Source organism: Eptatretus burgeri, chromosome 15, assembly GCF_056783735.1.
Source record: "Eptatretus burgeri isolate ZD-2024b chromosome 15, Ebu_testis_v1, whole genome shotgun sequence".
Classification (NCBI taxonomy): Eukaryota; Metazoa; Chordata; class Myxini; order Myxiniformes; family Myxinidae; genus Eptatretus; species Eptatretus burgeri.
Window position 1 is genome coordinate 38,691,997 of NC_140975.1, and position 15,618 is coordinate 38,707,614.

General features: G+C 42.0%; 1 protein-coding gene across 2 annotated transcripts in view; it reads right to left on the reverse strand.

Moving 5' to 3' along the window:
* LOC147011961 (putative RNA-binding protein 46) overlaps positions 1–14,324 on the reverse strand; it is a 45,275-nt gene extending 30,951 nt beyond the window's left edge. Inside the window, exons 1-2 of one of the 2 annotated variants that reach the window (XM_085857805.1) lie at positions 14,119–14,324; positions 4,734–4,892 (exon numbers count right to left, since the gene is read on the reverse strand). In XM_085857805.1, the coding sequence (XP_085713931.1) occupies positions 4,734–4,892; positions 14,119–14,164 (205 nt within the window). In that variant the 5' untranslated portion in view covers positions 14,165–14,324. The remainder of the gene's footprint in view (positions 1–4,733; positions 4,893–14,118) is intronic. The other variant, XM_085857806.1, reaches the window with a different exon arrangement.
* Between the last annotated feature and the right edge of the window lie 1,294 nt (positions 14,325–15,618).

Below are 15,618 nucleotides of genomic sequence, written 5' to 3' on the forward strand. Positions count from 1 at the left end.
GACGCGAAAACGAAAGCGAATATCGAAAATCCGGCCCAACCAAATCTAGATATTGTCCCATAGATTCATATGCCACAATCAAATTCAAGATAACTTAAGAAATTTAGGAGGAGATAGATTTTGAAAATCGTCATTTTGCAACTACATGAAGCAGTTTTCGCAAAATTCAAAGTCACGTGACGTGTACATATTCGAAGATATCGGTATTCTTTTGAATGGACATGAAAGACAAGGTCAGCTGCTATGCAATGACACCATTCACTAACTTTTACCATGCCCAGTAGAGAATATATCGCATCCTGAAGGGAGGGCAGTTTTTGCAAACTTTGAAGTCACGTGACGCGAAAACGAAAGCGAAATTCGAAAATCCGTCTCGACCAAATTTAGATATTGTCCCATACATTCATATGCCACAATCAAATTCAAGATCGCTTGAGAAATGTAGGAGGAGATAGATTTTGAAAATCGTCATTTTCGCATTTTTTGCCAACTTTGAAGTCAGGTGACACGAAAGCGAATATCGAAAATCCGGCCCGACCAAATTTAGATATTGTCCCATAGATTCATATGCTACAATCAAATTCAAGATCGCTTGAGAAATGGTGGAGGAGATAGAATTTGAAAATCGTCATTTTCGCAACTTCAAAGGCCTCGTGACCTTGACCTTCGGTGACCTTGAAAGTCATACCATCGTGTATGTCTCATCGACCTCTATCAGGATCACTAATGACCAGATCTCCCGCTTCAACTTCATTGTGAACAGACGGACGGATCGAAGGACATCGACACCCATATTATTAGGTCATGCTCAAAGAGATGACCTAAATAGATTGACAAAGCTCAGCTTGGGAATCATATTGAGAAAGAGGCAGCGAAGGTTGACCCACCATCAGATGGAATGGCCACGATAATTGATGGCATGGGTTTAGTTCAGAAAATGAATGGGGACAATCACACATTTGCTGAAATGTCACAGAGGATCTTGAACTATGTACTCAACGAGGGGAAGGGAAGCAGCAGAATTGGTGTTGTGTTTGATACTTAAAAGGACAGTTTGATAAAAAATGCGGAGCGGATGAACCGAGGCTCTGCTGAAGGCATAGTCTTCAAAGAGATCTGGGCAGGCCACAGGATAAAAAATTGGAAAAGGTTGTTGTCAAGTGGGGAGAGTAAGAATAATTTCATCGAATACTTGTCAAGTCGTTTGAAGGATCCATCATGCCAAAACAAACTCTTAGACACAGAACTTTTCGTCACATCAGGCGAAAAATGTGTAAGGATGGAAAGTGACCGGGTAGAGGAGGTTTCCGAGCTTGAGTGTAGTCAGGAAGAAGCTGATACTAGGCTGATTCTGCACTGCAGACATGCTGCTTCTTCTTTTTCAAAAGTGATGGTTATATCAGAAGACACTGATGTCCTAGTGCTCCTTCTTGGATTTCATCTTAAATTGGGAACAAGAGTACTGCTGAGACGAGGAAAAAAGAACAAAATTCGCATTATTGAAACCGCCTTGGAACAATTCTTGGGAAGGATGTGTGTAATGCTCTGATCGGACTGCATGCCTGGACGGGCTGCGATACAGTCAGTGCATTTGCAGGACAAGGAAAAGTAAAGTCGTTGAACAAGATTCGGAAAGATGAAAGCTGTAGGAGAGTGATCTCTGACATTGGTAAAGACTGGAAGCTCAGTGATGAAACATTTGCTCTTGTTCAGGCATACACATGCAAAATGTATTCATCGAATACAGAGATCAAAGAAGTCAATGCACTCAGATATGAACTGTTCAGGTCCAAACGGGGTGAAGTGACAACAGGACAATTGCCACCTTGTCGGGATGCGTTGTATCAGCATACTAGAAGGGCTAATTATCACGCTTCCATATGGAGAAGAAGTCTGGAGAACAAGCCGTATGTTCCAAAGCCAACTGATGGACATGGTTGGACCGTCACTGAAGGGGATGTAGCAATTCAATGGCTTACCATCCGACCTGCACCAGATGTTGTCCTGTCTTTGTTGTCTTGTGATTGCTCCCGAGTGTGCAAGAAAGGCACATGTTCATGCATAGACAATGGTTTATTGTGCACACTGGCTTGCGAGTTAAAGGAGTGTGCTAATTGGAAAGAGGATGAGGATGAAGATGATTTCACGCAAGACGTAGATGACAGTAACGATGATGGTGATTAGTGATTTGAGAAGACTCTGTTTATTGCCACAGGCCTTCCTGAAGCATTATAACCAACTTTCTAGAATCAAGATAGATGCTAACTTCACACTAAAGTGGACTTTTGGTCAAGCTTTCAATTCATGGGTCGTTATAAGTATTTTCAAGAATGTTTCACGAAAACTCGGCCAAAATACCTCATTTTTCGGATATATTTGTCATTTTTTACAGAAAACGACTTGTAGAAACCACTTTTATTACACATGAGAGGTATTTGTATGTAACTTCGAGCAAAATGATCTCAAATAAAAGGTTTTAATCCATTCCAATGATGAGTTATTACATTTTAGTTATCTTTCCCTGTTTCGTCGGAGGGAATGGCGGCCATCTTTGAAAATGGACACCGTAGGGGTATTAAGCTACTGAAATGAAACGTCCGCTTGACATTTTCTGACATCTGAGATGTCAAGCTACCCAAAAATCACAACGGCGTTTATTCAGTCGCTTGATACCCACTTTTCACCTGGCTCATGGACTATATATAGAGCCTCGCGGCTCTGAAAACACCATTAAACACAAAAGAGGAAGAAGAACACCTGGTCTCACATCAAAAGAAAAATTATTCACAATAGCGAGAGTCTAATAATGGAGCACCCACCTCAAATAAGCTTGCGTGGCAAGTTTCCCTCGTATGTCATGTTCAAGAGGAAGACACTGCCCAAAGACAAGTTTCTAGCCGGCGCCATTATTCGTGCGCAGCAGAAGGGGTGGACAGACGAGGGACTTGTCGTGGTGACTATCTTTTTACATGCATAATTTTCTGCATGAACATCCGATACAGGCAGAATTAATTGCCAAGCGTGTTCCTTACATGCTGGCACTATGCTAGCAAATGCTGGACAGTGGGGCGTGATTTAAAACTAGGAACAATCAATCAACCCCGAATACTTTTCTATACAATGGCAGGAAATGGATTTAAAAGGAAGAAGAAGAATCTCACGAGAGCGAGGAGCCACATGGGACGGTGAAGCTTTAAGAAGTACCAGTGGTGCTCGGTTCTTTTGGCTTGCTTTGGTTCTCTTCGTTCTTCCTGGTTCTCCTCGTTTTCCCTCGTTGCTATCAGCAGTTCCTAACTTGCTTCCCGCAGATTACTCGTGACGTGTTTCCCACAGGGATTTTCAACCCGGATTCCAAGGAACATTGGCCACATGCATCTTGGTTGAACTTTCACCGTTACTCCTGTTGCTACATTGGCTGAGCATTATGTTGACTGGGGGACTGCCGGCATTCATCGGGAGGATAAAAAAGATCGACCTTCTGATGATGTGTGGCTGGATCATCAAGGTGTGGGAGGAGATACCATCGGACATCATTAAGCGAGCAATTCTGAAATGCTGCATCTCCAACAACATGGACGGTACAGAGGACGACATCATTTGGAAGTAGGAGGCTGCAAATGACAGTGAAAGTGACGTGGACTTGCTCTACCCTGATTTGGACAAGGGGTTAAGTGCCGTCTTTGACGAGGAAAGCATCGACAAGGATTTCCTTGGGTTTAGCTGAAAAACTTCATCAAACCCAAACGGCCCTTTTCAGGGCCACAAATCCACAAGAAATATGTATGATACCGGTATGAATCCCTTTTCTTCCTTTTTCTCGGAACAAAAAAAATCCTCTTTAAAATATTAAAAAAATAGGAAAGAAAAAGAAATACTTCTTGGTATCCTTTCCTCTCTCTTCACTTCTTGATAATGAGAATAAGACTGTCAGTCAAAATTCAGTGGACATGGAAGTATGTTGATACCTACGTCACTTTGTTCCATACAAAGTTCAAACATATTATGTACAAACATATTTAGGTCTAGATCAGAAAATAAAATGATCAATATATCAATTTATTTTGAAGATGAAACATAGGGGAGCGGTTAATACACTGGAAAATACGGTACTTATTGGCGCAAGACATTTGAGTTTTTAATTTTCAATTAATTTGTAAAAATTTCTAAAAACACATTTGCACTTTGTCATTATGAAGTATTTTGTGTGGATCGGTGACAAAAAAAATTATATTTAATCAATTCTTCGTTCAGGCTGTAACACAACAAAATGTGACAAAAGTCAAGGGGTGTGAACACTTTCTGAAGGCAATGTACGTTAGATCCTGGGCAACGCCAGGTACCTTTGTGGGAGGAGGGAGGGGAAGGGTTGAGGTGGAAGAAGGGACGGGAAGGGGTGGGAAGAGGAACATGGCATTGGGAAATACCAGGTACATTTGCTAGTGTATTATAATGAAAAGCATGTGCAGCATACAGAGAACGCTGTTTGTAACCGAACCCTGTTATTCTCATTCGGTTCTATCAAATCTACATTGTGTCTCAGTTCATCACACAGTCTGGCATAAGACATTTGCACAAAAAGGCAGTTTTCTACTATAGTGACAATTGGTTCAAGAATGATGGAATGTTATGAACAGCTTGAAGGACAATTTTCATGTTTTTTAAAAAATAACTTAGCCAATGTGATGAATGGGTGATAACTAATAAATTTATGCTGAATGAATAAATATCCATACCAGGTGGGGGCCCAAATCGACGCTGTCCATTTTCCTGAATCATGTTGTATCCAGTTCTCTCCATGAGTTCCAGCAAAGCATCTGTGTTTGTTTTGGCCCGTGTGCCTTGAGCTAAAGGCATTTCTGGAGATCTCAACAGGTCAGGAGACCCAGCTGTACCTATAAAAAAAAAAAAATATATATATATATATATATATATATATATATATATATATATATATATATATCAAAAATGTTGCTTGCATATTCTCTTGGATTCCATTCTTACATAATACTTCAGAACAGCAAATCACGTTTCCACGAGGAGTTGAACATCAAGCTGCAAATTAGTTGGGGTCAAATTACAATCTAGTGTGGTTTCAATTTGAATTATGACATAACATTTGTACAGATCAGTCTCTTTTATGTTAACATTTTCTGAGTTTCCTTTGCAATTTAGTAATTCACAGGGAGGTATTTCGAAATCATGCATCTAATACTACTTCCAGTTTTTAGCTCACCCAGAACGCATTTAAAAAAAAATTTAAATCAGGGTCTAAGAGGTCTACCGGGGATCAAAGTGGGTCCAGGTTTGACACCGCCCCCCCCCCCCCAAAAAAGTACTGTATTTGCTTTCTTCTCCAAAACTATACAGACAATTTCGATGAAACTTCACCACAAACTTCATCACCAATGATGTACCGAAGTGTATTCATGGCATTAAGAAAATCAGAGACGAATGGAGTTTATGGGAGGGGGTCAAAGTGGATCCAGGATTGACCCCCAAAAGTATTTGCTTTCTTCTCAGAAACTACACACAATTCCAATAAACTTAACCACCTGTGATGTACCAAAGTTTGTTCACGACATTAAAAAATATACCATCAGAGATGGGGAATCCCCCGCCATTGAAAAATAATTGAAATCAGATAAGCGGTTTTCCATTTATTACAAAAAACATTTTTTTCAAGATGGCCGCCCAGTCGGCCATCTTGGATCCGGCCATGCCCAAAATCAATGGGGTTCTTCCTTTTCAGGTGGTACATGGGTGACCCAAATTTCAAATCGATATGGCGAAAAAACATTTTTTTTAAAGATGGCTGCACCAGTCGGCCATCTTGGATCCAGCCACGCCCAAAATCAATAGGGTTCTTCCTTTTCAGGTGGTACATGTATGACCCAAATTTCAAATCGATATGGCGAACAGTTTATGAGTTATCGCACTCACAGCTATAAATGTTGACGCCCAGCCAGCCAGCCGGACGGACGGACCGCCCAGTCGGCCATCTTGGATCCGGCCACGCCCAAAATCAATAGGGTTCTTCCTTTTCAGGTGGTACATGTGTGACCCAAATTTGAAATCGATATGGCAAACAGTTTATGAGTTATCGCACTCACAGCTATAAATGTTGACGCCATAAATGTTGACGCCCAGACAGCCAGCCGGACGGACGGACCGCCCCAGTCAGCCATCTTGGATCCGGCTACGCCCAAAATCAATAGGGTTCTTCCTTTTCAGGTGGTAAATGTGTGACCCAAATTTCAAATCGATATGGCGAACAGTTTATGAGTTATCGCACTCACAGCTATAAATGTTGACGCCGCCACAGTCGGCCATCTTGGAGCCGGCCACGCCCAAAATCAATAGGGTCCTTCCTTTTCAGGTGGTACATGTGTGACCCAAATTTCAAATCGATATGGCAAACAGTTTATGAGTTATCGCACTCACAGCTATAAATGTTGACACCCAGCCAGCCAGCCAGCCGGACGGACGACCCGGGTGATAACAATATCTTTCCGCCACGCGGCGGGGGATAAAAATTGGGGTCTAAGGGGTTCTTTGGGTGGGGGGGAGGGAGTTGCCTGCCAAAATATGTATTTGCTTTCTTTTCTGAAACCACACAAACGTTTTCGATGAAACTTGACCACAACCTTCGTCACCTATGAAGTACCAAAGTTTCTTCACGACATTAAAAAAAATTGGGGTCTAAGGGGTTCTTTGGGTGGGGGGGGGGGCGTTGCCTGCAAAAATATGTATTTGCTTTCTTTTCTGAAACCACACAAACGTTTTCGATGAAACTTCACCACAACCTTCGTCACTTATGAAGTACCAAAGTTTGTTCACGACATTAAAAATAAATAAATAAATAAATAAAAGAGTCTGATTGTTGTCTGGGGGTTGCCCACCAAAATAAGTATTTGCTTTCTTCTCAGAAACTACACAAACGTTTTAGATGAAACTTGACCACAACCTTTATCACCCGTAATGTACCAATGTTGGTCCACAACATAAAAAAGAGGTTTGAGGAGGGCTACGACCGTTGCTCCTGATCCAGGTGAGCTTCGGGGACCCACAGTGCTATTTTTAGCAGCGTTCGCTTAGCGAACTCGGCGTTGTTGTTGTTCTTCTTCTTCTTCTTGTTCTTCTTCTCGTGAAGACAAAACCTTAACCTCTAGGACTCGGCTCTTGTATATACAAGATCCGGATCTCCTTAAATACTAAGCACATGTACACATCCTCGCATTGACGGTGCCTTTTGAGAGTGTCTATCATGAACTTTTAAATATATTCAGACATTTGCTTTAAACTTTCAAAAAGTTCACGTTACTATTTAAAGATTATTCCATTTATCGTATTGTAATTTCGTAAATACACTATATATCGTAAATACGTAAATACATTATGACGGGTCTCGCTAATGGCTTAATCAAGGCACGTTGACGAAATATCGGAAGTTGTTGTTTTTTTTGTTTTTTTAGCCGACAAAACCTTTAGGATACTGCTCTTGGACACATTTGTCCTTGTTTAATAGTCCTGGCAGGATGGCCTCGAGGTACACACACTTGCCCCCAAGTTATCCAGCCACTCCAGCCAGAAGTACAAAATTCAAAAAATTATATCTATAAAAATTCCTTCGACATTCAAGATATTCAGACAGATTGAAAGCATTGAAGTTGCCTACACGAGTCTTTGGGGGGAATGAGCTGACCTCATCCAGATCATCAAAATCGTTAAAAGAATCGATCAAATTGATGTGCAGAAATTATTTATGATGGATGAGGGCTCATGAAGTAGAGGCCACGACACAAAGATAAGGAAACAGCACTGCAGATCCCAAGCAAGAGAAAATGCTTTCACTATCGGAAGAGTTGCCAAGGAAAGAAACAAGTTATGGCACCTGACTAGACAAAACTGCCAAGAATATGAATCAAGCTCGGTTTGGAATCTGAGTTCAAATTGCAAGAGAGTCTGGGCAGACGTAAATTTCAAGCTCAAAGCTCCAAATCTGGAGTGAGTAATGTTGTGGGCCATTCTGGAAAGTCATGTGAATTAGATCGTGAGAAAGCAGACAGATTGAACAGCTTCTTCAGCAGTGTATTCACAGATGAGGATCTGTGTTCATCTGCCTCTAATGGAGTAGCACTTTTATGGCTCTGAGTTGGGTGACATCCCAATCACCACAGACAGTTAAAATTATAGCTTCTTGCCAGAATAGTCAGGTGGTTTAACAAAAACATAGGGGCAACACCCTTGGGCGCTCACCTGGTAGGCATGACTCACAAACTTTGTAACGAAAGGAAAGTAAATACCTATGAATTTTTTTTTTTTAATGCCATGAAAAAACTTTGGCACATCACGAGTGATAAATGTTGTGTGTCAAGTTTCATCGAAATTGTGTGTGGTTTCGGAGAAGAAAGGAAATATATATATATATATATATATATATATATATATATATATATATATATATATATATATATATATATATATATATATATATATATATATATATTTTGGGGGGCAACACCTCCTTATAGACCCCGATTTTTCTAATGTCATGAACAAACTATGGTCCATCACGAGTGATGAAGGTCGTGGTGAAGTTTCATCGGAATTGTGTGTGTAGTTTCTGAGAAGAAAGCAAATACCTATTTTGGGGGGTAAATACCCATGATCATCACGCACGCCTTAGCACCATACAAGCTACAGCTGGTCTTGGATTATATGAAACTACATCCATTCTATCTTGCAATTAATGGAGGGAGTGAGTCAAGAGTCAAGTCAATGTATCCATTTATTGTGCTTCTTTGACAAGAACCAGGGCGAAGTCACGCCAAATCTCTGGAGGATGTGTCTGATATCAAACTGTACAGGATTGGGCAGCTTCGAGTAAGTGGCGGAGAAATATAGAGCAGATAGAATCCCATGGGAAAACACAGTGGCTCTGAGTGTTGACAATGCAAGCCTGAATCTTGGAAAATGCACAAGATTCTGCACACATTTCAAGAATAAAAATCCTAATGTATTCAAGGGTGGATGCAACTGTCGCATACGACACAACACGGCCAACCACCCATCTGACGACTTCACTCTTACAAGTCGCTTCTCAAGTGATCATTTCCTACTTGACCTCTACTCCTACTTTGACAAAGTACGAAACAAAAAGTTGAGTTCAAGGAATTCACTTCATTCTGTGATCAGAAGTACGGAAAGATTCTCAAGTATGGATCAACTCGATGGCTCAGCAGGGACACATATAAATAGGATCCTGCTATAGTATTATCATCTGAAGAGTAAGAGTTACTTTGCAAGTCAAAATACCACCAAAGATCCTTGACTTTGACGGCTCTAAAAACACTTTAGAAATCCATGGACTAAAATTTATGTCATTTTTCCAGTCTATTCTGAAAACGTTTGTCGACACCAACAAAAGCCTGGTATTGGCTTAGCAGTTAGGGTGGCTGGCTTGGGATCCCAGGCCCTGAGTTTGAGCCACTGTTACCACTGAATTAACGCCAGCTGGGGTTGACTCAGCCTGTTATCCTTCCGAGGTCGGCAAAATGAGTACCAGTGTACTGGCAATAGGGTATTGCATCTGCGGCACAGCTGTGCCCTCAGCCAATGATGCTCCCCACAGCCTCGGGGAAATGAGTACAAGTGTACTGGTAATAGGGCATTGCATCTGCGGCACAACTGTGCCCTCAGCCATTGATGCTACCCGCAGCCTTGTGCTGCATATGAAGGAGGAGGAGGAGGAGGAGGAGGAGGAGAATGAGGACACCATCAAGATCTTTACATTTGAGGAACCTAAAATTCATTGCACCAAGACAGAACTGACATTTCTACAAGGTTTGTTGGGTCATTTTCTGAAAGAAGAGGCATATCATGGAAAGGAACTCAGCAAAGTAGATGTTGATGATCCAGATTTGATTCAGGACAAACCTTTCTTGGATTTTCAAACGACCAATCTGATGCGACACGCTGATCTCTTACCATCTGAGATTGTGAAAATCGAAGATTATTGTCGTAAATTTGATCAAGAGGTATTCAATTACGCACTCTCCCATGCCCCACTTCAGGATGATGTGATGTGCTATGTATAACTCGTTGACTTTTCCATACGAAGAGAAACTGAATTTGATGGTTAGATATTTTGTTTAAAGTTTCGCCGTATTGAAAGGCAAGCTGTTGAGTGAGGAAGATAATCTATATGAGTACATGGCATACAGAATACTGCCAGATACAGCCGTTTCCGATCCAAACTAAAGGTTGGAGAAGACCTGGCGTGAGATATGGTTGATGAGAAGGGCATATGGGGAACCACGATTTCGCCTTCTGTTTACAGTGGTCAGCACGTACTTGTCCTGCCCCACAGTAATGCCGAAAAGGAATGTATCTTCTCACAAATTCACAAGAACAAGACCGATTTCCATGGGCGCTTGTCAAATGAGGTCACCCTGCTTTCTCTCCTCACATGCAACACCAACTTCTTTAGTAAAACCCGTTTCAGAAGTTTGATCCACCGAGAGATCTCATCTGAAAGGCCAAGAAAGCCTGTGGGGAATACAATGCCGAGCTCAATCACATGAAGTGACTCATCCGTCAAATCTTGGCCATGCTAGTTTGATTGATCTCTGCTCGTGTGGTGCTTCACGATCGTTGAGATGAGTCCATCGAGTATTAGACTGTAAGTGGACATTTGAGTGGAGTTCTGAACATCTGAAAATCCACCATAAGTCAATAAACGACTTTCTCAGTATTCTAGTGCATTTTGTGTCACTGACAACCTCTCGAATAGTGTTTTCACCACGTTTGGTTAACCCATTTGCTTGCTGCATTATTTACGGCTGCATGGTCCCCTGTTGCTTATTTTTTTTTTCATAGGGCTGTGAATTTCAAGTTTTTGTGCTTTTTTATACTTGTCTATTTTTTAAAGTTTTTGTAGCTTTTGGATATATATTATTATTTTTTTGTATTTCTTTGTAAATATTTTTTTCTTCCCCTCGGGGGAGGGGACATGGGCTTGGTAAAAAAAAAACACGCAACATCAACCACACAAAACCCCTTGATGAGACCCCCACCAACAGCACTCATCAATGCTCAAACTACCTAAAAGTCCTGTCAACATCCCTATACCCCTCTATCTCCATAACTTCCAGGTACCTATCTAATTCTCATTTAAACTTATCTACTTTTTCTGCTGCAACTACTTTTCTCGGGAGACCATACCATGCATTAACTACTCTCTGAGTAAAAGACCCCTGCCTTACTACTGTCTTAACTCTCCTCTTCTTTACTCTCAGGCTATATGCATGGTGTTGGCTTAATGGTTAGGGTGGCAGGCTTTGGATCCGAGGGTCCTGAGTTCAAATCCTGCTCAGCTGTTGAATTAATACCAGGTGTGGTTGAGGTTGACTCGGCCTGTCATCCTTCCGAGGTCGGCAACATGATTGCTAACTTGTTGGTATCCTGCGTCGGAGGGGCGACCTGTCCAGGATTGTGCCCAATAGCCAAGGAGACTGTTTTAGCAGCACCGACGCTCTGCACAGAGTGTGGTGCCAATATCCTCCTCCTCCTCCTCCTCAGGCTATGGCCTCTGGTCCTATCACTGTCTACTCAGTTGAATAATTCATCTGTAATTATTTGATCGACACCTTTCATTACCTTAAACATCTCTATCATATCTCCTCGTAACCGCCTCTTTTCTCGTGAATAAAGCCCCGTCTCCTTCAGCCGCTCCTCATAGCTGAGTCTAGCTCGGTCCGGAATCAACCGAGTAGCCCTGCGCTGAACCTTCTCTATGGCATCGATGTCCATCCAGAACTGTGGTGACCAGAACTGCACACAATATTCTACATGTGGCCTTCACTAAATTCCTGTACAATGTTAACACCATCTCTGTTGATTTATAATTGATCCCCCTCCGAATACAGTCTAAAACCCTATTTGCTTTACCTCTAGCTGCCTGGCACTGTGCTTCCTGCTTTCCTCATATTTATCACCAACCCCAGATCCTTCTCCTGTGTGACACGCTCCAAAATTACCCCTTGCATCCTGTTGGTTCACGAGTCAGTAAGTGACCACTATATTCGTTATGGGTGTCTGTCTGTCTGTCTGTCCCGAGCATAGCTCCCGGTACTCATTTTGCCGACCTCGGAAGGATAACAGGCTGTCAACCCCAGCTGGTGTTAATTCAATGGGGAAAATGTGGCTCAAACTCAGGGCCCTGAGATCCCAAGCCAGCCACCCTAACTGCTAAGCCAACACCAGGCTTTTGTTGGTGTCGACAAACCTTTTCAGAATAGACTGGAAAAATGATATGTTTGGGTGGGAGGTTTATATCATGATCTAGTTGTGTTTTCCTGAGAATGGGCATGGTGCTCCCATTATGGGCAGAGCCACGCCCAAAAAACGTGTTTTTAGGGGGTAGCCGGTTTCAAGTTACATCTTCTCCGAGGGGGGTTGTCGAATCTGGCAGGGGTTTCGGTATTTGGTTAGCCCAATGGCACCTGCATAGCCCCACGGAGCTCGATTTTTCATTTTCGTCCCAAGGTCAAGGTCACAAGGTCACGAACTTAGAAAATGTCAAAAAAATCCATAAATTGGGCATTGAGCTCCTCGGGTTTTCAACTGTTTCGAATGAAAGTTGGTATGCAAGTAGTGCTCTTCGAGTACTACAACATCATCATTTACGTTTTTCCCGATTCCCGCCATAAAAAAATTACAAAGGCGAACTACGTTTAGGATTTAGCAATTCGTGGTCGATTTGTAGTTCTCTTCAACTACTACAACTTTCATCATTTACGTTTTTCCCGATTCCTGCCATAAAAAAATGGAAAATATCACCGCAAAGCGGGCGTAACCCCTCAGCCCCTTAACGCAAACCAATTTCAAGATGGTGGCCATATTGAAAATCACAGCACACCCATTTTCGAAAAGAACCTTCCTCTACTCAACCCCAACACATCCAGCAAAAATGGATTTAATCGGACAAGGCGTTCTCCTCGAAATTGACGGAAACCAATTTCAAGATGGCTGCCGTGGCGGCAACAGTGATAATCGCAGCATGCCCATTTTGGAAAGGAACCTTCCTCTACTCAACCCCATTATACCTCGCCAGAATAAAATCAATGTGTGAAGCCATTCTCAAGTTATTGTCCGGAAACCAAATTCAAGATGGCTGCTCTCGCCGCCATATTGGATATCGGATTGCGCTGAATATCGAAAGGAACCTTCCTCTAAACACCCCCATTATATCACACAAAAATGAAATCAATAAGTCAAGCCGTTCTCAAGTTATTGTCCGGAAACCAAATTCAAGATGGCTGCCATAGCCGCCATATTGGATATCGCATCGCAATGATTATCGAAAGGAACCTTCCTCTACCCAGCCCCAACACACACTGCAAAAATGGATTTAATCGGACAAGGCGTTCTCCTCGAAATTGACGGAAACCAAAAGTTGACGGACGGACGGACGCCCGGGCAACGCCTGTGACGACAATACCCCTTAGCCCAATTCGGGCTGAGGGGTAAAAAAGGTGAACTACGTTTAGGATTTAGCAATTCGTGGTCGATTTGTAGTTCTCTTCGAGTACTACAACCTTCATCATTTACGTTTTTCCCGATTCCCGCCAGTTTTTCCGTGGCGTCACCTCGAAGGTCAAAAAATAAAAAATGCGAACCGTGTCCATTACTCGTGACCCATCGCCGTGTCCAGACTTGTAATCTCTATTTTCATTGCAAGAAAAAGGTTTTTTTTGAAAAAAAAACCAGCTTTCGATTCCTACCAACCCGTTTTTGGCGCCTTCAACTTGCCACGTGTACATATATATATATATATATATATATATATATATATATATATATATATATATATATATATATATATATATATATATATATGCATCGACCAACACTCAAACAGGTGTGTTCGTCTCAGAAATAGATTCAAAAAAATAGTTTGATGTATGTACAGAAATAGATTCAACAAATGGAATGCATTATATCAATGCGATGAACGCCCTGTCCTCTCTCAAGTCTCAACCAGAACAAAATGGCTGAAGCAATTCAACCGAATTACGATAACGAGGTAAAAAAAAAAAGGAATTCTTCAAGCCTCACCATTCAGAGAAATGTCCTTTTCTTCAGCATCCCAAGACCAATTCATTTTGGAAGTGAACGGATGGGTACAAACGTTTGGTCGTGGTACAATTCACCTCAGTTCCTGTGAGGAATTAATAAGGGAAAAGTCACACGGAAACGGGAGGAAAAAAAAAACCAAAGGAAGCGCCAACGGCTAAAATCTCGCGCGCAAAATTAATTTCCCATTTTTTTTTCACTTCGACCATACCAAACCGAAATATTTATTTGATGTCATTCCACGAAAATTAATACCAAAAAAAAATAACAACAGAAACACCCAGTCTGAGGATATTCGAACGAGATTTGAAAAAAAATAAATATATAAACTGCTTAAAATTACGTGCGTCTGTAGAAACGTGCCGACGTGGCTGGATTGTCGATGTACATCTCAATTTCGAACATAACAATGTATCCCTGTCCGTCGGTTTCTTCCCGATTTTCCGCTTGTCTGTAGGAAAATAATTTTAAAATCCGAAAATATTCCCGTTTGTGAGGTACTTGTCAAATTAAATGTGGCGGCATGGCGGATGTGGCGGCATGGCGGATGTGGCGGCCCGCCCCAGGGAGCTCGGGCGATCGCCATTACCACACGGTTTTGAGTGTCGAGGGTGTAATTGGCTTTCCCGGATTCTACCTGACTAGTTAATGACGATGACTAGTTAATCGAGCTAGGAAGAGTACCGAAGGGTGGTCGGAACCTTCCAAAGTATTAAAGATCCCCTCCACCCCCGAAGAGCGCTATTACAAACTAATGGCGAAAGATTCGCCTTCTGATGCCCCTTAACATCATTAAACCCTGACAACCCAATTAAAATGGCTTCACTGATTATAATGAATTGGGAGATGCGTCCGGTGCCAAAAAAAACCTCAGAGCCGGCGACATTTTCATCACGTGTAAAATCAGTTGACCAATGGGAGAGGGTGGTGAATGCCTCGTATTTTTGGCGGGCTCCGGGGCGTGTGACTAATTCTGAGGTATTGTTTCGACCTCGCCCTCGGTTGAAGGCCTCGGGGTACCGCCTCTTGTTCCGGAGGTCCTGATTGATGTTCTCGGGAGACCAATACGTACCCCCGCGTGCGGTCGCGCTGTATCAGCAGTCAGATGTGACCGAGCGACGTTAACATTCTCATGCTGATGCCGATTCACATACCACACTCCTCAACATACAGCATCGTATGCAAATCCAACAATGCAAAACAAAATACAAAACAGAGAAATAAATGCAAAATGTTTTATTCAGGACACGCAACACAGGGTATATACCACAAAGTAATGAATAGACCATGTTACAAAAAAAAATAAAAGGAACATAATAAAATATATTCAGCGATAATAATTAAGACATTAAAGGACAGACAGGCGCCAAGACAAACTGGACAAGACAGACAATTCTACGGCCCACCAGGTATCTCGAGGTAATCCCAAGGGAGAGGGGGGGGGGGGGAGGAGCAAAATAACAAAATAATATTTGGCAAGAT